Below are 19,091 nucleotides of genomic sequence, written 5' to 3'. Positions count from 1 at the left end.
TTGCGGCCCCTGCTTCTGGGTCTCCATTGTGCCCAGAGAGGCTCACCATCACTGGCCCTGCCTGCTCTGTCTCCACCTCCAACAGCACCTCCATCTCTCTGTCCCTGCCTTCCTCCCCGTCTCTGATGTGCTGCCTGGTCATCTGCAGGAACCTCTTGTGGAGGAGAGCCCCACCTATGCCGTAGCTGCGGCTGCCTGCCGTGCCTGCCTTGGTGCTGGCCTCGCTGGTCAGAGAGGATGTCGAGCCAGAACGGTTCATCTGGCTGTTGGTGTTATGCTGGGGGTTGGCCACGCCTCCCACTGTAGACAAACACAGGAGAGAGACGGGGAGAATGATTGAGGTGCTTGATTAAGACACAAAATTAGAGTATGGATAGGTGAGATGAGAGAATAGGACTACAGCAAGATGTGTATGTATGTACTGTGGGCGAGGGATGCTGGGTTTAGGTGCTGATATATAGAGGGTACTGACGGTGAGGTACAAACCTTTGATGAAGAATGTGTATGCTTGGTTCTGAGTTATGGGTATGAGTTGTGAGATGGATGAATGGATTGTAGAAGATGCTGTAGTGAGAGGTAATGTGAGGTAGCCAAGGTGTAGACCTTTGCGAGGGGAGCCCTGTGGCGATACAGTGGGGCTGGAATGCAGGGAGGAAACGGTGGACACAGTGTCTTCAGCAGGCCTCATCCCAAAACAGGAACCGTCCTCTGATTGGCTGTGCTGGGAGCTGGAAGGCTTCTTTATCACCTGAGGAGAGCTGGAGTCTGTGAGGGGGAGAGAGAGCGAGAGATACAAACTGTTATAGTCTGGGAGGGGGAGAGAGAGCGAGAGATACAAACTGTTATAGTCTGTGAGGGGGAGAGAGAGCGAGAGATACAAACTGTTATAGTCTGTGAGGGGGAGAGAGAGCGAGAGATACAAACTGTTATAGTCTGTGAGGGGGAGAGAGAGCGAGAGATACAAACTGTTATAGTCTGTGAGGGGGAGAGAGAGCGAGAGATACAAACTGTTATAGTCTGTGAGGGGGAGAGAGAGCGAGAGATACAAACTGTTATAGTCTGTGGGGGGGAGAGAGAGCGAGAGATACAAACTGTTATAGTCTGTGAGGGGGAGAGAGAGCGAGAGATACAAACTGTTATAGTCTGGGAGGGGGAGAGAGAGCGAGAGATACAAACTGTTATAGTCTGGGAGGGGGAGAGAGAGCGAGAGATACAAACTGTTATAGTCTGTGAGGGGGAGAGAGAGCGAGAGATACAAACTGTTATAGTCTGTGAGGGGGAGAGAGAGCGAGAGATACAAACTGTTATAGTCTGTGAGGGGGAGAGAGAGCGAGAGATACAAACTGTTATAGTCTGGGAGGGGGAGAGAGAGCGAGAGATACAAACTGTTATAGTCTGTGAGGGGGAGAGAGAGCGAGAGATACAAACTGTTATAGTCTGTGAGGGGGAGAGCGAGCGAGAGATACAAACTGTTATAGTCTGAGTGGGAGAGAGAGAGATACAAACTGTTATAGTCTGAGTGGGAGAGAGAGAGAGATACAAACTGTTATAGTCTGAGTGGGAGAGAGAGAGAGACACACTGTTATAGTCTGTGAGGGGGAGAGAGATACAGTGCATTCAGAAAGTATTCAGACCCCTTGACTTTTTCCACAGTTACGTTATAGCCTTATTCTAAAATGGATTAAATTGTATTCTTTCCTCAATCTACACACCCCCCATAATGACAAAGCAAAAACATGTTTAAAAAAAACAGAAATACGATTTAAATAAGTATTCAGACCCTTTACTCAAAACTTTGTTGAAACACCTTCGGGAGTGATTACAGCCTAGAGTCTTCTTGGGTATGAAGCTACACAATTTATTTGGGAAGTTGCCCATTCTTCTATGCAGACCCACTCTGTCAGGTTGGATGGGGAGCGTCGCTGCACAACTATTTTCAGGTTTCTCCAGAGATGTTCTATCGGGTTCAAGTCCGGGCTCCGGCTGGGCCACTCAGGGACATTCAGAGACTTTTCTCGAAGCCACTTTTGCGTTGTCTTGGCATTGTGCTTAGGGTCGTTGTCCTGTTGGAAGGTGAACCTCCGCTCCAGTCTGATGTCCTGAGCACTCTGGAGCAGGTTTTGTCAAGGATCTCTCTGTACTTTGCTCCGTTCATATTTACCCTCAATCCGGACTAGTCTCCCAGTCCCTGCTGCTAAAGAAAATCCCCACAGCCTGATGCCAGGGTTCCTCCAGACGTGATGCTTGGCATTCAGACTAAAGAGTTTAATCTAGGTTTCATCAGACCAGAGAATCTTGTTTCTCATGGTCTGAGAGTCCTTTAGGTACCTTTTTGCAAACTCCAATGTCTCCACTGAAGTCCTGAATAACTGACCGTCCTCCCTTCCTGTTTAATGTCTCCACTGAAGTCCTGAATAACTGACTGTCCTCCCTCCCTGTTTAATGTCTCCACTGAAGTCCTGAATAACTGACTGTCCTCCCTCCCTGTTTAATGTCTCCACTGAAGTCCTGAATAACTGACTGTCCGCCCTTCCTGTTTAATGTCTCCACTGAAGTCCTGAATAACTGACTGTCCTCCCTCCCTGTTTGCAAACTCCAATGTCTCCACTGAAGTCGTGAATAACTGACCGTCCTTTTACTGAGGAGTGGCTTCCGACCTGTCACTCTACCATAAAGGCTTGATTGGTGGAGTGCTGCAGAGATGGGAGAACCTTCCAGAAGGACAACCATCTCCACAGAGGAACTCTGTCAGAGTGACCATCGGGTTCTTGGTCACCTCCCTGACCAAGTCCCTTCTCCCCGATTGCTCAGTTTGGCAGGGCGGCCAGCTCTAGGAAGAGTCTTGATGGTTCCAAATTTCTTCCATTTAAGAATGATGGAGGCCACTGTGTTCTTGGGGACCTTGAATGCTGCAGAAATGTTTTGTTACCTTTCCCCAGATCTGTCTCTCGACACAATCTTGTCTCTGACAATTCCTTCGACTTCATGGCTTGGATTTTTTCTCTGACATGCACTGTCAACTGTGGGACCAAATCATGTCCCACAGGCACACCCAGAATAATAGTTTGTGTGGAGGTGCTGACTAACGGAGAATAAACTATTTTTAAAAAATAAGTCACACACTCCAGGTGTAATCTCCCAGCAACTGAATGGGTATTTACCAACATTTCGGCATCCCAGTGCCTTTACTCACTATAAAATCACTAATATGCAACATGTTTAACATTGAATAACAGATACTGTAGTCAAACTCAGTTGTCTTTGAATTGTATAGCATATCCTCTAATGCTATTTCTATCCAGAGGATCTTCCAACCGGGACTTCTGGAAATCTTGTGAAAGTTAATGGGTCATTTCCAACCCTAGAAGATAGTAACAGTTCCAGTGACTCACTGTGTGCGGTGTGAATGTCCTTGGAGGTGCTCTTCTTCCGTAGGGGGTAGAGGGGTACCTGGACCTGGAGCACCTGAGACACGCGGTTCTGGGTCTTCCCCCCGTGCAGCGGCGAGCGCAGCGACACGGGAGACATTTCCGACTTGTTGGACCGTCGCTCACTCAAGTTCTTGGACACTGTAGTCATCGAAACAGGACAGAATTAATTTGGCACCAGGCACTGCAAGATTATTATGTTCGCATGCAGAAAGTCAGTAATCACAGAAACATCAGCACTATGAATGGCCTGACCAGTTACTCCTGAGGGTTGGTGTGTAAACATAGTAAACACAAAGACGAAAAAGAGGAAGCTAAGACAACAAGGTGGTCACAGAGAGGAAATGGAAATGTCTGACAAATTTATAGTAAGATTAATGAAATGGGTATATTTGTACGGCCTCTTGCTAAATGTATCTTTTTTAATTTGTGTGATTATGAGTATTATTATTACAGTACTTTTTTCATTTTCAAACAAGGAGTAACTCCTCTTCTCACAGTAGGGCAATGCAGAATGTGAAACATATACTGCCCACTAGGTGGCAGTGGAAGGCAAAATAAAGAAACTCAAGTGAACAAAACTTAATTCCAAGTGAATCGAGGAAATGTCCCATTTGTTCCATGTTGTCAGGCGTTGTAATACTTGGTGTGATTATAAGTATTATAGCAGGGTTGGCGTCAATTCAAATTGAAGTCAGTCAATTCAGGAAGTAAACTGACGTTCCAATTCAGCAATTAACTCTCAATTAAGCTTTTTTAAAAGATATTATATTTATTTCCAAAATGTCATTTTTATTTTAAATTCAAATAACTTCCTGAATTGAGTCACTTAAATTTAAATAGACCCTGTGTTATACATTGTTGCATTTGGCCACCAAAATGGTAGTTATGATGTTGACTCAGACTCACAGGTGCTGTAGGTAGGCTCACACTGTAGAGATATGGTCTGGTGTTTCTCCTCATCCGTCTCCACCGCCAGGTTGGACAGGTACTGCTTGACCTTACGGGCCATCTGAGCATCCTCGTACAGCTTCTTAGCGTTGAGCAGCGAGCTGCGACGCACACGCTTCTTATGGGCCCCGCCCTGTACGTCTAACATGTTGGAGTTGGTGCTGCCCTGACTCAGAGACCTGGATGGAGGAGAGAAGAAGTGGATGGAGTGAGGAATGGAGCAACGGAGAGAAGTATGGGGAAACATTAAACAGGGAGGGAGACCAGTCAGTTATTCAGGACTTCAGTGGAGACATTAAACAGGGAGGGAGGACGGTCAGTTATTCAGGACTTTAGTGGAGACATTAAACAGGAAGGGAGACCAGTCAGTTATTCAGGACTTCAGTGGAGACATTAAACCGGGAGGGAGACCAGTCAGTTATTCAGGACTTCAGTGGAGACATTAAACAGGGAGGGAGGACGGTCAGTTATTCAGGACTTCAGTGGAGACATTAAACCGGGAGGGAGACCAGTCAGTTATTCAGGACTTCAGTGGAGACATTAAACCGGGAGGGAGGACGGTCAGTTATTCAGGACTTCAGTAGAGACATTAAACAGGAAGGGAGACCAGTCAGTTATTCAGGACTTCAGTGGAGACATTAAACAGGGAGGGAGGACGGTCAGTTATTCAGGACTTCAGTGGAGACATTAAACAGGAAGGGAGGACGGTCAGTTATTCAGGACTTCAGTGGAGACATCAAACAGGGAGGGAGGACAGTCAGTTATTCAGGACTTCAGTGGAGACATTAAACCGGGAGGGAGGACGGTCAGTTATTCAGGACTTCAGTGGAGACATTAAACAGGAAGGGAGACCAGTCAGTTATTCAGGACTTCAGTGGAGACATTAAACAGGGAGGGAGGACGGTCAGTTATTCAGGACTTCAGTGGAGACATTAAACAGGAAGGGAGGACGGTCAGTTATTCAGGACTTCAGTGGAGACATTAAACAGGGAGGGAGGACGGTCAGTTATTCAGGACTTCAGTGGAGACATTAAACAGGAAGGGAGACCAGTCAGTTATTCAGGACTTCAGTGGAGACATTAAACAGGGAGGGAGGACGGTCAGCTATTCAGGACTTCAGTGGAGACATTAAACAGGAAGGGAGACCAGTCAGTTATTCAGGACTTCAGTGGAGACATTAAACCGGGAGGGAGGACGGTCAGTTATTCAGGACTTCAGTGGAGACATTAAACCGGGAGGGAGGACGGTCAGTTATTCAGGACTTCAGTGGAGACATTAAACAGGAAGGGAGACCAGTCAGTTATTCAGGACTTCAGTGGAGACATTAAACCGGGAGGGAGGACGGTCAGTTATTCAGGACTTCAGTGGAGACATTAAACAGGAAGGGAGACCAGTCAGTTATTCAGGACTTCAGTGGAGACATTAAACCGGGAGGGAGGACGGTCAGTTATTCAGGACTTCAGTGGAGACATTAAACAGGAAGGGAGGACGGTCAGTTATTCAGGACTTCAGTGGAGACATTAAACAGGAAGGGAGGACAGTCAGTTATTCAGGACTTCAGTGGAGACATTAAACAGGAAGGGAGACCAGTCAGTTATTCAGGACTTCAGTGGAGATATTAAACAGGGAGGGAGGACGGTCAGTTATTCAGGACTTCAGTGGAGACATTAAACCGGGAGGGAGGACAGTCAGCTATTCAGGACTTCAGTGGAGACATTAAACAGGAAGGGAGACCAGTCAGTTATTCAGGAATTCAGTGGAGACATTAAACAGGGAGGGAGGACGGTCAGTTATTCAGGACTTCAGTGGAGACATTAAACAGGGAGGGAGGACGGTCAGTTATTCAGGACTTCAGTGGAGACATTAAACCGGGAGGGAAACACCAAACAGACATGCTCTACAGGTTATGGTCATGCAGTCTCTCAAAACTATTACCTTCCTGTCAAACTGTCACTGTAACACACGCTCAGGACATTCAGAGAGCACTTTGATGGGAAGGTCACTTAATATGATTCTGAATACAGAGCATTGGAGCATAGCAGGTTCTAACACAACCATGCAACAAGGATGCCTCTCGCTGATGCACCATGCTGAAACAAATGGGTAAATGAAACATACCATTCTGTTTGACAGTCAAAAATGGTTAGAACATTAAATTAATCTGGGTAAAATGGCAGGATGCACACACAATGCAAAATAGTCTTGTCTGATCCAATGGTGATCTTTTGGACAGGATGGATTTGCGAATGAAAGAGTTAGGGACCGATCGACACACGAAAGGGGCATGCGGTTTGGGAGGGCGCTGGCGACTGGGGTGCGTGCATGGTGACTGGGTGGCAGGACTATTACCAGGGGACTTACCCTAAACTCTTCCACCTCTTCTTCCTGCAAGCAAGACCCAATGACATTGAAACAGTACAGTCAAGGAAGGGCAGAGGCACCGCCACCACTGAAGGAGGTGACCGAGGATGCGGGGACAGGCACACACAGAGACAGGTAACGAGTGGAGGACAGAGGAGCCTCTTAAAGAAGAAGTTACAGGTCTGTGAGAGCCAGAAATCTTGCTTGTTTGTAGGTGACCAAATACTTATTTTCCACCATAATTTTCAAATAAATTCATTAAAAATCATACAATGTGATTTTCTGGATTTTTTTTCTCATTTTGTCTGTCATAGTTGAAGTGTACCTATGATGAAAATTACAGGCCTCTCTCATCTTTTTAAGTGGGAGAACTTGCACAATTGGTGGCTGACTAAATACTTTCTTCCCCCACTGTATAGGGGATACCGGCACCGAGTCAATGTGCGGGGGTACAGGTTAGTCGAGGTAATTTGTACATGCAGGTAGGGGTAAAGTGAGGCAGCAGTGAGAACAGTCTATGACATGGGTGACTGGAATCTTTGACCATTTTTGGGGCTGTCCTCTGACAACGCCTAGTATATACAGTTGAAGTCGGAAGTTTACATACACCTTAGCCAAATACATTTAAACTCAGTTTTTCACAACTCCTGACATTTAATCATAGTAAAAAATCAGTTTTAGGTCTGTTAAGATCACCACTTTATTTTAAGAATGTGAAATGTCAGAATAACAGTTGAAAGAATTATTTATTTAGGCTTTTTTTTCCTTTCATCACATTCCCAGTGGGTCAGAAGTTTACATACACTCAATTAGTATTTGGTAGCATTGTCTATAAATTGTTTAACTTGGGTTAAACTATGTAGGTAGCCTTCCACAAGCTTCCCACAATAAGTTGGGTGAATTTTGGCCCATTCCTTCTGACAGAGCTGGTGTAACTGAGTCAGGTTTGTAGGCCTCCTTGCTCGCACACGCCTTTTCAGTTCTGCCCACAAATTTTCTATAGGATTGAGGTCAGTGCTTTGATGGCCACACCAATACCTTTGTTGTCCTTAAGCCATTTTGCCACAACTTTGGAAGTATGCTTAGGGTCATTTTCCATTTGGAAGACCCATTTACGACCAAGCTTTAACTTCCTGACTGATGTCCTGAGATGTTGCTTCAATATATCCACAAAATTGTCTTCCCTCATGATGCCATCTATTTTGTGAAGTGCACCAGTCCCTCCTTCAGCAAAGCAGCCCCAAAACATGATGCTGCCACCCTGTGCTTCACGGTTGGGATGGTGTTCTTTGGCTTGCAAGCCTCCTTTTTCCTCCAAACATAACAATGTTCATTATGGCCAAACAGTTCTATTTTTGTTTCATCAGACCAGAAGACATTTCTCCAAAAAGTACAATCTTTGTCATCATGTCCAGCCGTAGTCTGGCTTTTTTTATGGCGGTTTTGGAGCAGTGGCTTCTTCCTTGCTGAGCAGCCTTTCAGGTTATGCCGATATAGGACTCGTTTTACTGTGGATATAGACACTTTGTACTTGTTTCCTCCAGCATCTTCACAAGGTCCTTTGCGGTGGTTCTGGGATTGATTTGCACTTTTCGCACCAAAATATGTTAATCTCCAGGAGACAGAACATGTCTCCTTCCTGAGCAGTATGATGGCTGCGTGGTCCCATGGTGTTAATTCTTGCGTACTATTGTTTGTACAGATGAACATGGTACCTTCAGGCATTTGGAAATTGCTCCCAAGGATGAACCAGACTTGTGGAGTTCTTGGCTGATATGTCTTGATTTTCCCATGATGACAAGCATAGAGGCACTTGAGTTTGAAGGTAGGCTTTGAAATACATCCACAGTTAAACCTCCAAATGACTTAAATTATGTCAATTAACATAACAGAAGCTTTAAAGCCCTGCCATCATTTTCTGGAATTCTCCAAGCTGTTTAAAGGCACAGTCAACTTCGTGTATGTAAACTTCTGACCCACTGGAATTGTGATACAGTGAATTATAAGTGAAATAATCAGTCTGTAAACAATTGTTGGAAAAATTTGTAGATGTCCTAACCGACTTGCCAAAATGTTAGTTTGTAAACAAGACATTTGTGGAGTGGTTGAAAAACCAGTTTAATTGACTCCAACCTAAGTGTATGTAAACTTCCGACTTCAACTGTAGGTCCTGGATGGCAGGAAGCTTGGCCCCAGTGATGTACTGGGCCGTACACACTACCCTCTGTAGCGCCTGACAGCCAGATACCGAGAAGTTGCCATACCAGGCAGTGATGCAACCTGTCACGATACTCTCGATGGTGCAGCTGTTGAACTTTTTGAGGATCTGGGGACCCATGCAAAATCTTTTCAGTCTCCTGAGGGGGAAAAGGTTTTGTCGTGCCCTTTTCACGAATGTCTTGGTGTGTTTGGACCATGCTAGTTCGTTGGAGATATGGACACCAAGGAACTTGAAACTCTCAACCTGCTCCACTACAGCCCCGTCGATGTTAATGGGGGCCTGTTCAGCCCACCTTCTCCTGTAGTCCACGATCAGCTCCTTTGTCTTGCTCACATTAAGGGAGAGGTTGTTGTCCTGGCACCACACTGCCAGGTCTCTGACCTCCTCCCTTTAGGCGGTCTCATCGTTGTTGGTAAAACAGGACTACCACCGTTTTGTCGACTACCATGGCCATGCAGTCATGGGTGAACAGGGAGTACAGGAGAACACTAAGCACGCACCCCTGATGGGCCCCAGTGTTGAGGATCAGCATGGTAGACATGTTATTGCCTACCCTTACCACCTGGGGGCGGCCTGTCAGGAAGTCCAGGATCCAGTAGCAGAGGGAAATGTTTAGTCCCAGGGTCCTTAGCATTGTGATGAGTTCTGTGAGCACTACTGTGTTGAACGCTGTGCTGTAGTCAATGAACAGCATTCTCACACAGATGTTCCTTTTGTCCAGGTGGGAAAGGGTAGTGTGGAGTGCGATAGAGTTTGCTTCATTTGTGGATCTGTTGTGACGGTATGTGAATTGAAGTGGGTATAGAGTATCTGGGATAATGCTGCTGTAAGCCCTGACCAGCCTTTCAAAGCACTTCATGGCTAGCGACCGGAGTGCTACGAGGAGATAATTATTTAGGCAGGTTACCTTTGCTTCCTTGGGCACAGGGACTATGATGGTCTGCTTGAAACATGTTGGTATTACAGACTCGGTCAGGGAGAGGTTGAAAATGTCAGTGAAGACACTTGCCAGTTGGTCCGCACATGCTTTGAGTACACGTCCTGGTAATCTGTCTGGCCCCGCCGCTTTGTGAATGTTGACCTGTTTAAAGTTCTTGCTCACATTGGCTACCGAGAGCATTATCACACAGTTGTCCAGAACAGCTGGTGCTCTCATGCATGCTTCAGTGTTGCTTCCCTTGAAGCGATTATAAAAAGGCATTTAGCTCATCTGGTAGGCTACGTCACTGGGCAGCTCGTGGTTGGGTTTCACTTTGTAGTCCGTAATAGAGTGTCAGAGCCGGTGTAGTAGGATTCAATCTTAATCCTGTATTGACGCCTTGTCTGTTTGATGGTTCGTCTGAGGGCGTAGCGGGATTTCTTTTAAGCGTCCGGATTAGTGTCCTTCTCCTTGAAAGCGGCAGCTCTAGCCTTTAGCTCGATGCGGATGTTGCCTGTAATCCATGGCTTCTGGTTGGGATATGTTTGTATGGTAACTGTGGGGACGACATGGTCGATGCACTTATGAAGTCGATGACTGACGTGGTATACTCCTCATTGCCATTGGATGAAAACTGGAACATATTCCAGTCTGTGCTAGCAAAACAGTCCTGTAGCTTAGCATCCGCGTCATCTGACCCCTTCCGTATTGAGCGAGTCACTAGTCATTTTAGTTTTTGCTTGTAAGCAAGAATGAAGAGGATATAGTGCCTTGCGAAAGTATTCGGCCCCCTTGAACTTTGCGACCTTTTGCCACATTTAAGGCTTCAAACATAAAGATATAAAAATGTATTTTTTTTTGAAGAATCAACAACAAGTGGGACACAATCATGAAGTGGAACGACATTTATTGGATATTTCAAACTTTTTTAACAAATCAAAAACTGAAAAATTGGGCGTTTATGTTTGAAGCCTGAAATGTGGCAAAAGGTCGCAAAGTTCAAGGGGGCCGAATACTTTCGCAAGGCACTGTATAATTATAGTCAGATTTGTCAAATGGAGGGCGAGGGAGAGCTTTGTATGAGTCTCTGTGTGTGCCTGCATTAAAGTCCCCGGCCACTAGGAGTGCCGCTTCTGGATGAGCATTTTCTTGTTTACTTATGGACTTATACAGCTGGTTGAGTGCGGTCTTAGTGCCAGCATCGGTGTGGTGCTGGTAAATAGATAGCAACGAATAATATAGATGAGAACTCTCTTGGTAGATAGTCTACAGCTTATCATAAGGTACTCTACGTCAGGTGAGCAATACCTCGAGACTTATTTAATATTAGACATCGCGCACCAGCTGACAAACACACACCCCCACCCCTCGTCTTACCAGACGTAGCTTCTCTGTCCTACAGATGAATGGAATATCCATTCATTGAAACATAAGATACAGTTTTTAATGTTTTTAATGTCCCGTTGGTAGAATCTTGATCGTATATCATCCGTTTGTTTTCCAATGATTGCACGATGGCCAATAGAATGGATGGCAGTGGAGTTTTACTCACTCGCCTATGAATTCTCAGAAGGCAGCCCGACCTCCCCTCTTTTCTCGGTCTTTTCTTCACGCAAATTATGGGGATATGGGCCCATTTCAGAGTAAGCAGTATATCCTTCGCGTCGGACTCGTTAATAAATAAAACTTTGTCCAGTTTGAGGTGAGTAATCGCTGTTCTGATGTCCAGAAGTTATTTTTGGTCCTAAGAGACGGTAGCAGCAACACTATGTGCAAAATACGTTAAAAAAGAAGTTACAAACAAAGCAAAAAAACTAACAAAATAGCACAGTTGGTAAGGAGCCCGTAAAACGGTGGCCATCCCCTCCGGCGTTACTCTAGATTGTGGAGGGAGTCTGAAGGGAGCAGTGTTGCTGCTTGGTGTGGACGAAGTCTGAACAGGGCAGGCATGCACCGTCTGTGACAAGCTGGACTTTAGGACACCATATGGGGGCAGAGAGAGAATAGGCAGATGTCATCTCAAACCACTGATGATCAGACATTATGCCATCCCCCTAATGGGTAAAGGTATAGAGCCATAGTTTGGCAATTAAGCCCGTTATCTACTTACCATGAACTCTTGCTCTATGCCTTCAAGGTTCGGATTGGGGGAGGGTCTATATTCATAAAGCGTCTCAGAGTAGGAGTGTTGGTCTAGGATCAGGTCACCAGAGTCCATGTAATCTATATCAATAGGATTTAAAAGGCAAAACAGAACCTAAGTCTGTGGTTAAGTATAAGGCCAAGGGAGAGAGTACCCACCTCTGTCTAAACATGAGAGCTGGGTCCATGTTGGAGGAGGTCATACGGACCACATGACGGATCTCCTTAGCAATCATCCTTAGCTTTTCAAAATTCACCAGGCCGTCTACGTGAGAGTCATTACCTGTGGGGGAAACAATCAATCAGTCATTGAGCTTTTCTTTAACCTCATTAAAGGGAGACGACAGCGTTCACCCCCACCACTTGATTTGGTAAATCTGGGGGATAGGGCTGGAGATATGTAACCACGCAACAGGTCAACTCTCAAACAATGATTTCTTCAACCTGTTTAATTAGGCTGGATTTAAGGAGGCGAGCGCTGGTTTCTGACCTACAAGGGAGTGTGTCACTTACTGTGGAGCTGTTGATGTGTTCTCACAGCTTTTCACTTTAGGTGGGAGCAACTGATTTACTTCTCACACCATTATCCAGAGACTACACCACTGCTAGTACCATGTGATCACAATGGGTTCCCCCTGCTAGTACCATGTGATTCCAATGGATTCCCCCCTGCAAGTACCATGTGATTACAATGGGTTCCCCCGTGCTAGTACCATGTGATTACAATGGGTTCCCATGTGATTCCAATGGGTTCCCCCGTGCTAGTACCATGTGATTACAATGGGTTCCCATGTGATTCCAATGGGTTCCCCCGTGCTAGTACCATGTGATTCCAATGGGTTCCCCTGTGCTAGTACCATGTGATTACAATGGGTTTCCCTGTGCAAGTACCATGTGATTACAATGGGTTCCCCTGTGCTAGTACCATGTGATTACAATGGGTTCCCCTGTGCTAGTACCATGTGATTACAATGGGTTCCCCTGTGATTCCAATGGGTTCCCCCGTGCTAGTACCATGTGATTACAATGGGTTCCCATGTGATTCCAATGGGTTCCCCCGTGCTAGTACCATGTGATTCCAATGGGTTCCCCTGTGCTAGTACCATGTGATTACAATGGGTTTCCCTGTGCAAGTACCATGTGATTACAATGGGTTCCCCTGTGCTAGTACCATGTGATTACAATGGGTTCCCCTGTGCTAGTACCATGTGATTCCAATGGGTTCCCCCGTGCTAGTACCATGTGATTCCAATGGGTTCCCCCGTGCTAGTACCATGTGATTACAATGGGTTCCCCTGTGCTAGTACCATGTGATTACAATGGGTTCCCCTGTGGAGGTACCATGTGATTACAATGGGTTCCCCTGTGGAGGTACCATGTGATTACAATGGGTTCCCCTGTGGAGGTACCATGTGATTACAATGATCAGTTTCCTGTTTTAGTACTATACCATTTTTGGACTTTTTACTTTGTATAATCAAGAAACCTCCGTGTCTGTTCTAACTTGTTCTTATTATGGGATGGCAGAAAGGGAAACAGAAGGAGGAGATAGGAGAAGTAAAACCTCTTGAGTAAGCTTGAGAGTGACCACTGTTTCAGTTGAGCTTGGGGAAGTGGAAAACCCAGGCCCATATGGAATCCGAGCAGAAACAACTTGTCAATGACCCCTACATGGTATGAAAGCATTTTCCACTCATAGCCCCTGACATCCTGTACACGAATAAATAAAACAAATGCAGATTTTGTTATTGATAAGCTTCTAAATTGGAACGTTGTGGCTGTACAGTAACATGCTACACATGACAGAAGAGGTCTGGCTCTGTGCTTCACAGCGTTGTATGGGTTTTGACTAACAGCCGTTATAAACTTCAACACAGAGTAACGACAAGATGCCGCCCCATCCCTGCCGCTAAATTGGGTTACTTTTGCACATTTGTTGTCTGAGATGGAAATACTGTAAACTGGGGAACAGTCGATGTGTTCTGAAAGATGAGACGTTGAGGACTGTAATAAATACCTCTGATGTCATACAGGCAGACCACACACACCCAAGTCCAAATGTGCACTTCACATTCCCATATTTGACAACACATGTCATTTCCAGTATCAAAAGCACCATACAGTTGAGTCATAAAGGTGCATTGACATTAGGAACTGTGTGTAGCCACTTGGAAACAGCAGCTAGACTTCTCACTCAAACCCGTGTCATCCTTTTTTCTTATCTTGCACGTACTCTAAAATGTCAATGAAAATTCTTATGTTACTGAACGTTTCCAGAGTATTTTCAGATTTCGTTATTGACAAATGCTATGAAAAGTACAGTAAACGTTAAATTCACATGAAATCAACAGTGTAATTTGGATTCAGTCGTGTGTCAGTTGTGTCCTCACCTTTGGTCTGACAACATTCTCTCCAGCGTTCTCTTTCAAGAGCGATGGTCATGAATATGCTTTTTAAAGTTCCTCTGTTAGAAATATTACAATTTGGTCCTATCCATATAGACCAATTTTGACGAGGTGAGGGGTTAAACAGTAAGTCTGGAATGCTAATGCTAGTGGCTAATAGACATAAGAAGAGTTGATTGTCTGATGAGTGCCTGCGTTAGGCATAATGTACGTTATATAGTCTAGTACAGCACAACGAGCATACTGGTCTAACATAGAAAACACAAATTCAACATGACGTTTTCGTCAAAACAAGGCCCATAATCATTGTTACAGTGCTCTCTTGCTAAATAGATGTTATCGTAACCAGATAAAGCTGTATAAATAAAGGTTTAATCAATTAATCAGATATGTTTACAATGGACAAGAGGAAGACATTTTAGGCGGGCACTGAGTAAGGCCTCCATACCTTCATGTAGGAAGGTGAGGTCCTTCTTGACGACAGGGAACAGGGGGATGATGGGAGGCTGCATGCTCTGGCTGCTCAGGACATTGCGGTACTTGGCCATGTTCCTGGATGGGTCAAAGATGTCCTGCAGGTCCTGGAACAGCTTATCGTACTTACTGGGCAGCTTCTCCCACGACGACCTGAGACGAGCTATTGGAGCCAGATTCAGACCACTGTAGGGGAGGAGACGAGGGTCAGAGTTCAGGGGTTAGGGTTCAGATTATTATGGCAAAAACCAACAAAAAAACAATAGGCCACTCTTGAACGTTTGAAACTAGATAGAAAGTGTGTTGATAATAAGTTCAATTAACTGCCGTTTTCTGGCCCGAAATGGCTTTGGACAAACAAACCGGTCGTTAAGAAAATCTGTGCTGCCCTCTGCTGAATTTTGAAATCACGACGTGGGCCTAGAGACTAAACTATTGCCCCCCCAAATCCCCCGGGCTAGCCGGACAGATGACCACTCCACTGTCCAGCCCAGCACCCAGACACAACATGCACACTGTACAGAGACACATTTCATGGAATACAGAAGTGAAAGCTGAAAGCAATGTGCACCACTTTGGGGAATGTACATTATCATAATTAAGGAGTCTTTTTGGTTGAGTGTACACACATTCACTCACAACAAAACATGCAATCCAAAAACCATAATTCTTCAATGTTTGTTTTCTCTATGTAGCCTTGTGGCTGTGTGCCCTCAGAGCAGCTTCATTTAGAGATGCTAATTATGACTTGCGTTTCCTCCTTCTCCCCCTCCCCCTCCCCTGGCAGCGCTGCTCTAGAATGAGTCCCCTCATTGTTCTCTGCTCTGAAGTGGAATCTCCAGGCAGTCAGCCAGCCAGGGAAATGACTGATCTACAGTGGGATTGAGAACGACTCATTACACATTGGAGGACAGACAGTAGGGAACACACACACAGCTCCCTGAGGGTTGATGGCACAACAGGGCAACAGAAGCTCAATATAGCAATACAAAGCCGAACCATAGAAGGCTGAACTAACAAAATAACAAACCATAAATGTAATAACTGTACATTTTGACAAGCAATAAGTAGAAGGAATAGATATTTTGATTGTGGGCACACTGATGGAATGAACTGCATGAATGGAACCAGATTGAGACTAGAACAGGGAGTATGGGACAGGTCTCCTGGGTTCTAGCCAGGCAAACCCTACAGTGGTCTGAATGTTGGTAGGCTGTCACTGTAATTAAGAATTTGTTCTCAACTGACTTGCCTGGTTAAACATATGCTGGTCGCAACAATGGAAGCCAGGATAAACCCACCTGATGATGGCGAACATGGAGTTGAAGTTCTTGCACTCTCTACAGTGCAGGGCGATCTTAATGAAGTGTTTGATGGTCTTCATCCTCTTCATGGTGTTGGGCTCTCTCAGGATCTCCGTGGCGACCCAGAAGGTCTCCTGGTTGATGACTTCCTCAAACTGCTTGAGGTGTGTCTGCTGAAGCCCCCCCGAGGAGTCCAGCAGCTTGAAGAGGTCGTCTATGTACTGAGTGGACTCAATGTTACGGAACAGCTCAAAGTCCCTCATGGAGAGCTGGGCGGCCACCTGAAAAACAACAACTTTATTAATACATACAGAGAGGAATGGTTCTAGTTCTGTACACAAGCCCTAATAAACACACACCTCCACGGTGCTGAGCTGGAGCAGGGTGATGTGACTCTCCTTCAGCAGCTCCTGGGCGTCATCGTCTGAACACAACGTCTCTGTCTCCATGTTGTTCTTCAGGTAGTACCTGGGGACGGGGAGACCAGATACTAGGGGTTAGTCGTGTACTGAGGATAATACCAGACAGACATCAGAACACATTGTGTTGATTACAAAGCAGATAACATTTAATGACAAATGAGTCATTATTAAAATCATCATTAGAAAATGTATAACCAAAATACCACCATTCATTGTATGTATTGTGTGTATATTATGTATATCCCATGTATATCCCTGGTATATTATGTATATCCCTGGTATATTACGTACAGTGCCTTGCGAAAGTATTCGGCCCCCTTGAACTTTGCGACCTTTTGCCACATTTCAGGCTTCAAACATAAAGATATAAAACTGCATTTTTTTGTGAAGAATCAACAACAAGTGGGACACAATCATGAAGTGGAACGACATTTATTGGATATTTCAAACTTTTTTAACAAATCAAAAACTGAAAAATTGGGCGTGCAAAATTATTCAGCCCCCTTAAGTTAATACTTTGTAGCGCCACCTTTTGCTGCGATTACAGCTGTAAGTCGCTTGGGGTATGTCTCTACCAGTTTTGCACATCGAGAGACTGAATTTTTTTCCCATTCCTCCTTGCAAAACAGCTCGAGCTCAGTGAGGTTGGATGGAGAGCATTTGTGAACAGCAGTTTTCAGTTCTTTCCACAGATTCTCGATTGGATTCAGGTCTGGACTTTGACTTGGCCATTCTAACACCTGGATATGTTTATTTTTGAACCATTCCATTGTATATTTTGCTTTATGTTTTGGATCATTGTCTTGTTGGAAGACAAATCTCCGTCCCAGTCTCAGGTCTTTTGCAGACTCCATCAGGTTTTCTTCCAGAATGGTCCTGTATTTGGCTCCATCCATCTTCCCATCAATTTTAACCATCTTCCCTGTCCATGCTGAAGAAAAGCAGGCCCAAACCATGATGCTGCCACCACCATGTTTGACAGTGGGGATGGTGTGTTCAGCTGTGTTGCTTTTACGCCAAACATAACGTTTTGCATTGTTGCCAAAAAGTTCAATTTTGGTTTCATCTGACCAGAGCACCTTCTTCCACATGTTTGGTGTGTCTCCCAGGTGGCTTGTGGCAAACTTTAAACAACACTTTTTATGGATATCTTTAAGAAATGTCTTTCTTGCCACTCTTCCATAAAGGCCAGATTTGTGCAATATACGACTGATTGTTGTCCTATGGACAGAGTCTCCCACCTCAGCTGTAGATCTCTGCAGTTCATCCAGAGTGATCATGGGCCTCTTGGCTGCATCTCTGATCAGTCTTCTCCTTGTATGAGCTGAAAGTTTAGAGGGACGGCCAGGTCTTGGTAGATTTGCAGTGGTCTGATACTCCTTCCATTTCAATATTATCGCTTGCACAGTGCTCCTTGGGATGTTTAAAGCTTGGGAAATATTTTTGTATCCAAATCCGGCTTTAAACTTCTTCACAACAGTATCTCGGACCTGCCTGGTGTGTTCCTTGTTCTTCATGATGCTCTCTGCGCTTTTAACGGACCTCTGAGACTATCACAGTGTAGGTGCATTTATAAGGAGACTTGATTACACACAGGTGGATTGTATTTATCATCATTCGTCATTTAGGTCAACATTGGATCATTCAGAGATCCTCACTGAACTTCTGGAGAGAGTATGCTGCACTGAAAGTAAAGGGGCTGAATAATTTTGCACGCCCAATTTTTCAGTTTTTGATTTGTTAAAAAAGTTTGAAATATCCAATAAATGTCGTTCCACTTCATGATTGTGTCCCACTTGTTGTTGATTCTTCACAAAAAAATACAGTTTTATATCTTTATGTTTGAAGCCTGAAATGTGGCAAAAGGTCGCAAAGTTCAAGGGGGCCGAATACTTTCGCAAGGCACTGTATATCCCTGGTCAACGCCAACAGGGCAGCAGCATTAAAATGCTGGCCAGAGTGGTCCTGGCCCCAACAGTGCTGTGACATTTTAGCCATACATTTCTCCCTGGGTGGGTGAGACATTTTAGCCATACATTTCTCCCTGGGTGGGTGAGACATTTTAGCCATACATTTCTCCCTGGGTGGGTGAGACATTTTAGCCATACATTTCTCCCTGGGTGGGTGAGACATTTTGGCCTGATGCCCTTTTCTGGGAGAGCGTCCAAGAGCAGCACATTGGACTAGTGGTGTTTAATGGAGCCATAATGTGTCTATAGCAGGGGGGGACAGAGAGGAGCCGGGGGGGACAGAGAGGAGCCGGGGGGGACAGAGAGGAGCCGGGGGGGACAGAGAGGAGCAGGGGGGACAGAGAGGAGCAGGGGGGGACAGAGGCAGCCATTTTAGCTGAGGTGCTCTGAGAGGGAAGGAAGAAGCCAAGAGTAGGAGGGAATTAGGGGAGATGGAGAGGCAATGCTGTCCCTCCCTGTCTCACTACAATCTAACCCATTTTCAGACCTGAGGG

The 19,091-nt window shown here is 45.2% G+C and overlaps 1 protein-coding gene across 9 annotated transcripts in view; it reads right to left on the bottom strand.

Annotated features, from left to right (window-relative positions):
• The window catches only part of LOC110533377 (rap guanine nucleotide exchange factor 6), a 150,790-nt gene that overhangs the window by 9,720 nt on the left and 121,979 nt on the right, over positions 1–19,091 (bottom strand). For 8 of the 9 annotated variants that reach the window (XM_036989732.1, XM_036989734.1, XM_036989733.1 and 5 more), the window contains 9 exons: positions 16,565–16,673; positions 16,203–16,486; positions 14,876–15,087; positions 12,182–12,305; positions 6,741–6,764; positions 4,338–4,558; positions 3,393–3,569; positions 604–765; positions 175–300 (listed from right to left, as the gene is read on the bottom strand). In XM_036989732.1, coding sequence (XP_036845627.1) covers positions 175–300; positions 604–765; positions 3,393–3,569; positions 4,338–4,558; positions 6,741–6,764; positions 12,182–12,305; positions 14,876–15,087; positions 16,203–16,486; positions 16,565–16,673 — 1,439 coding nt within the window. The remainder of the gene's footprint in view (positions 1–174; positions 301–603; positions 766–3,392; positions 3,570–4,337; positions 4,559–6,740; positions 6,765–12,181; positions 12,306–14,875; positions 15,088–16,202; positions 16,487–16,564; positions 16,674–19,091) is intronic. The other variant, XM_036989735.1, reaches the window with a different exon arrangement.

The sequence above is a fragment of the Oncorhynchus mykiss genome, chromosome 10, assembly GCF_013265735.2.
Source record: "Oncorhynchus mykiss isolate Arlee chromosome 10, USDA_OmykA_1.1, whole genome shotgun sequence".
Taxonomy (NCBI): Eukaryota; Metazoa; Chordata; class Actinopteri; order Salmoniformes; family Salmonidae; genus Oncorhynchus; species Oncorhynchus mykiss.
This window is presented reverse-complemented; position numbering and strand designations above follow the sequence as displayed.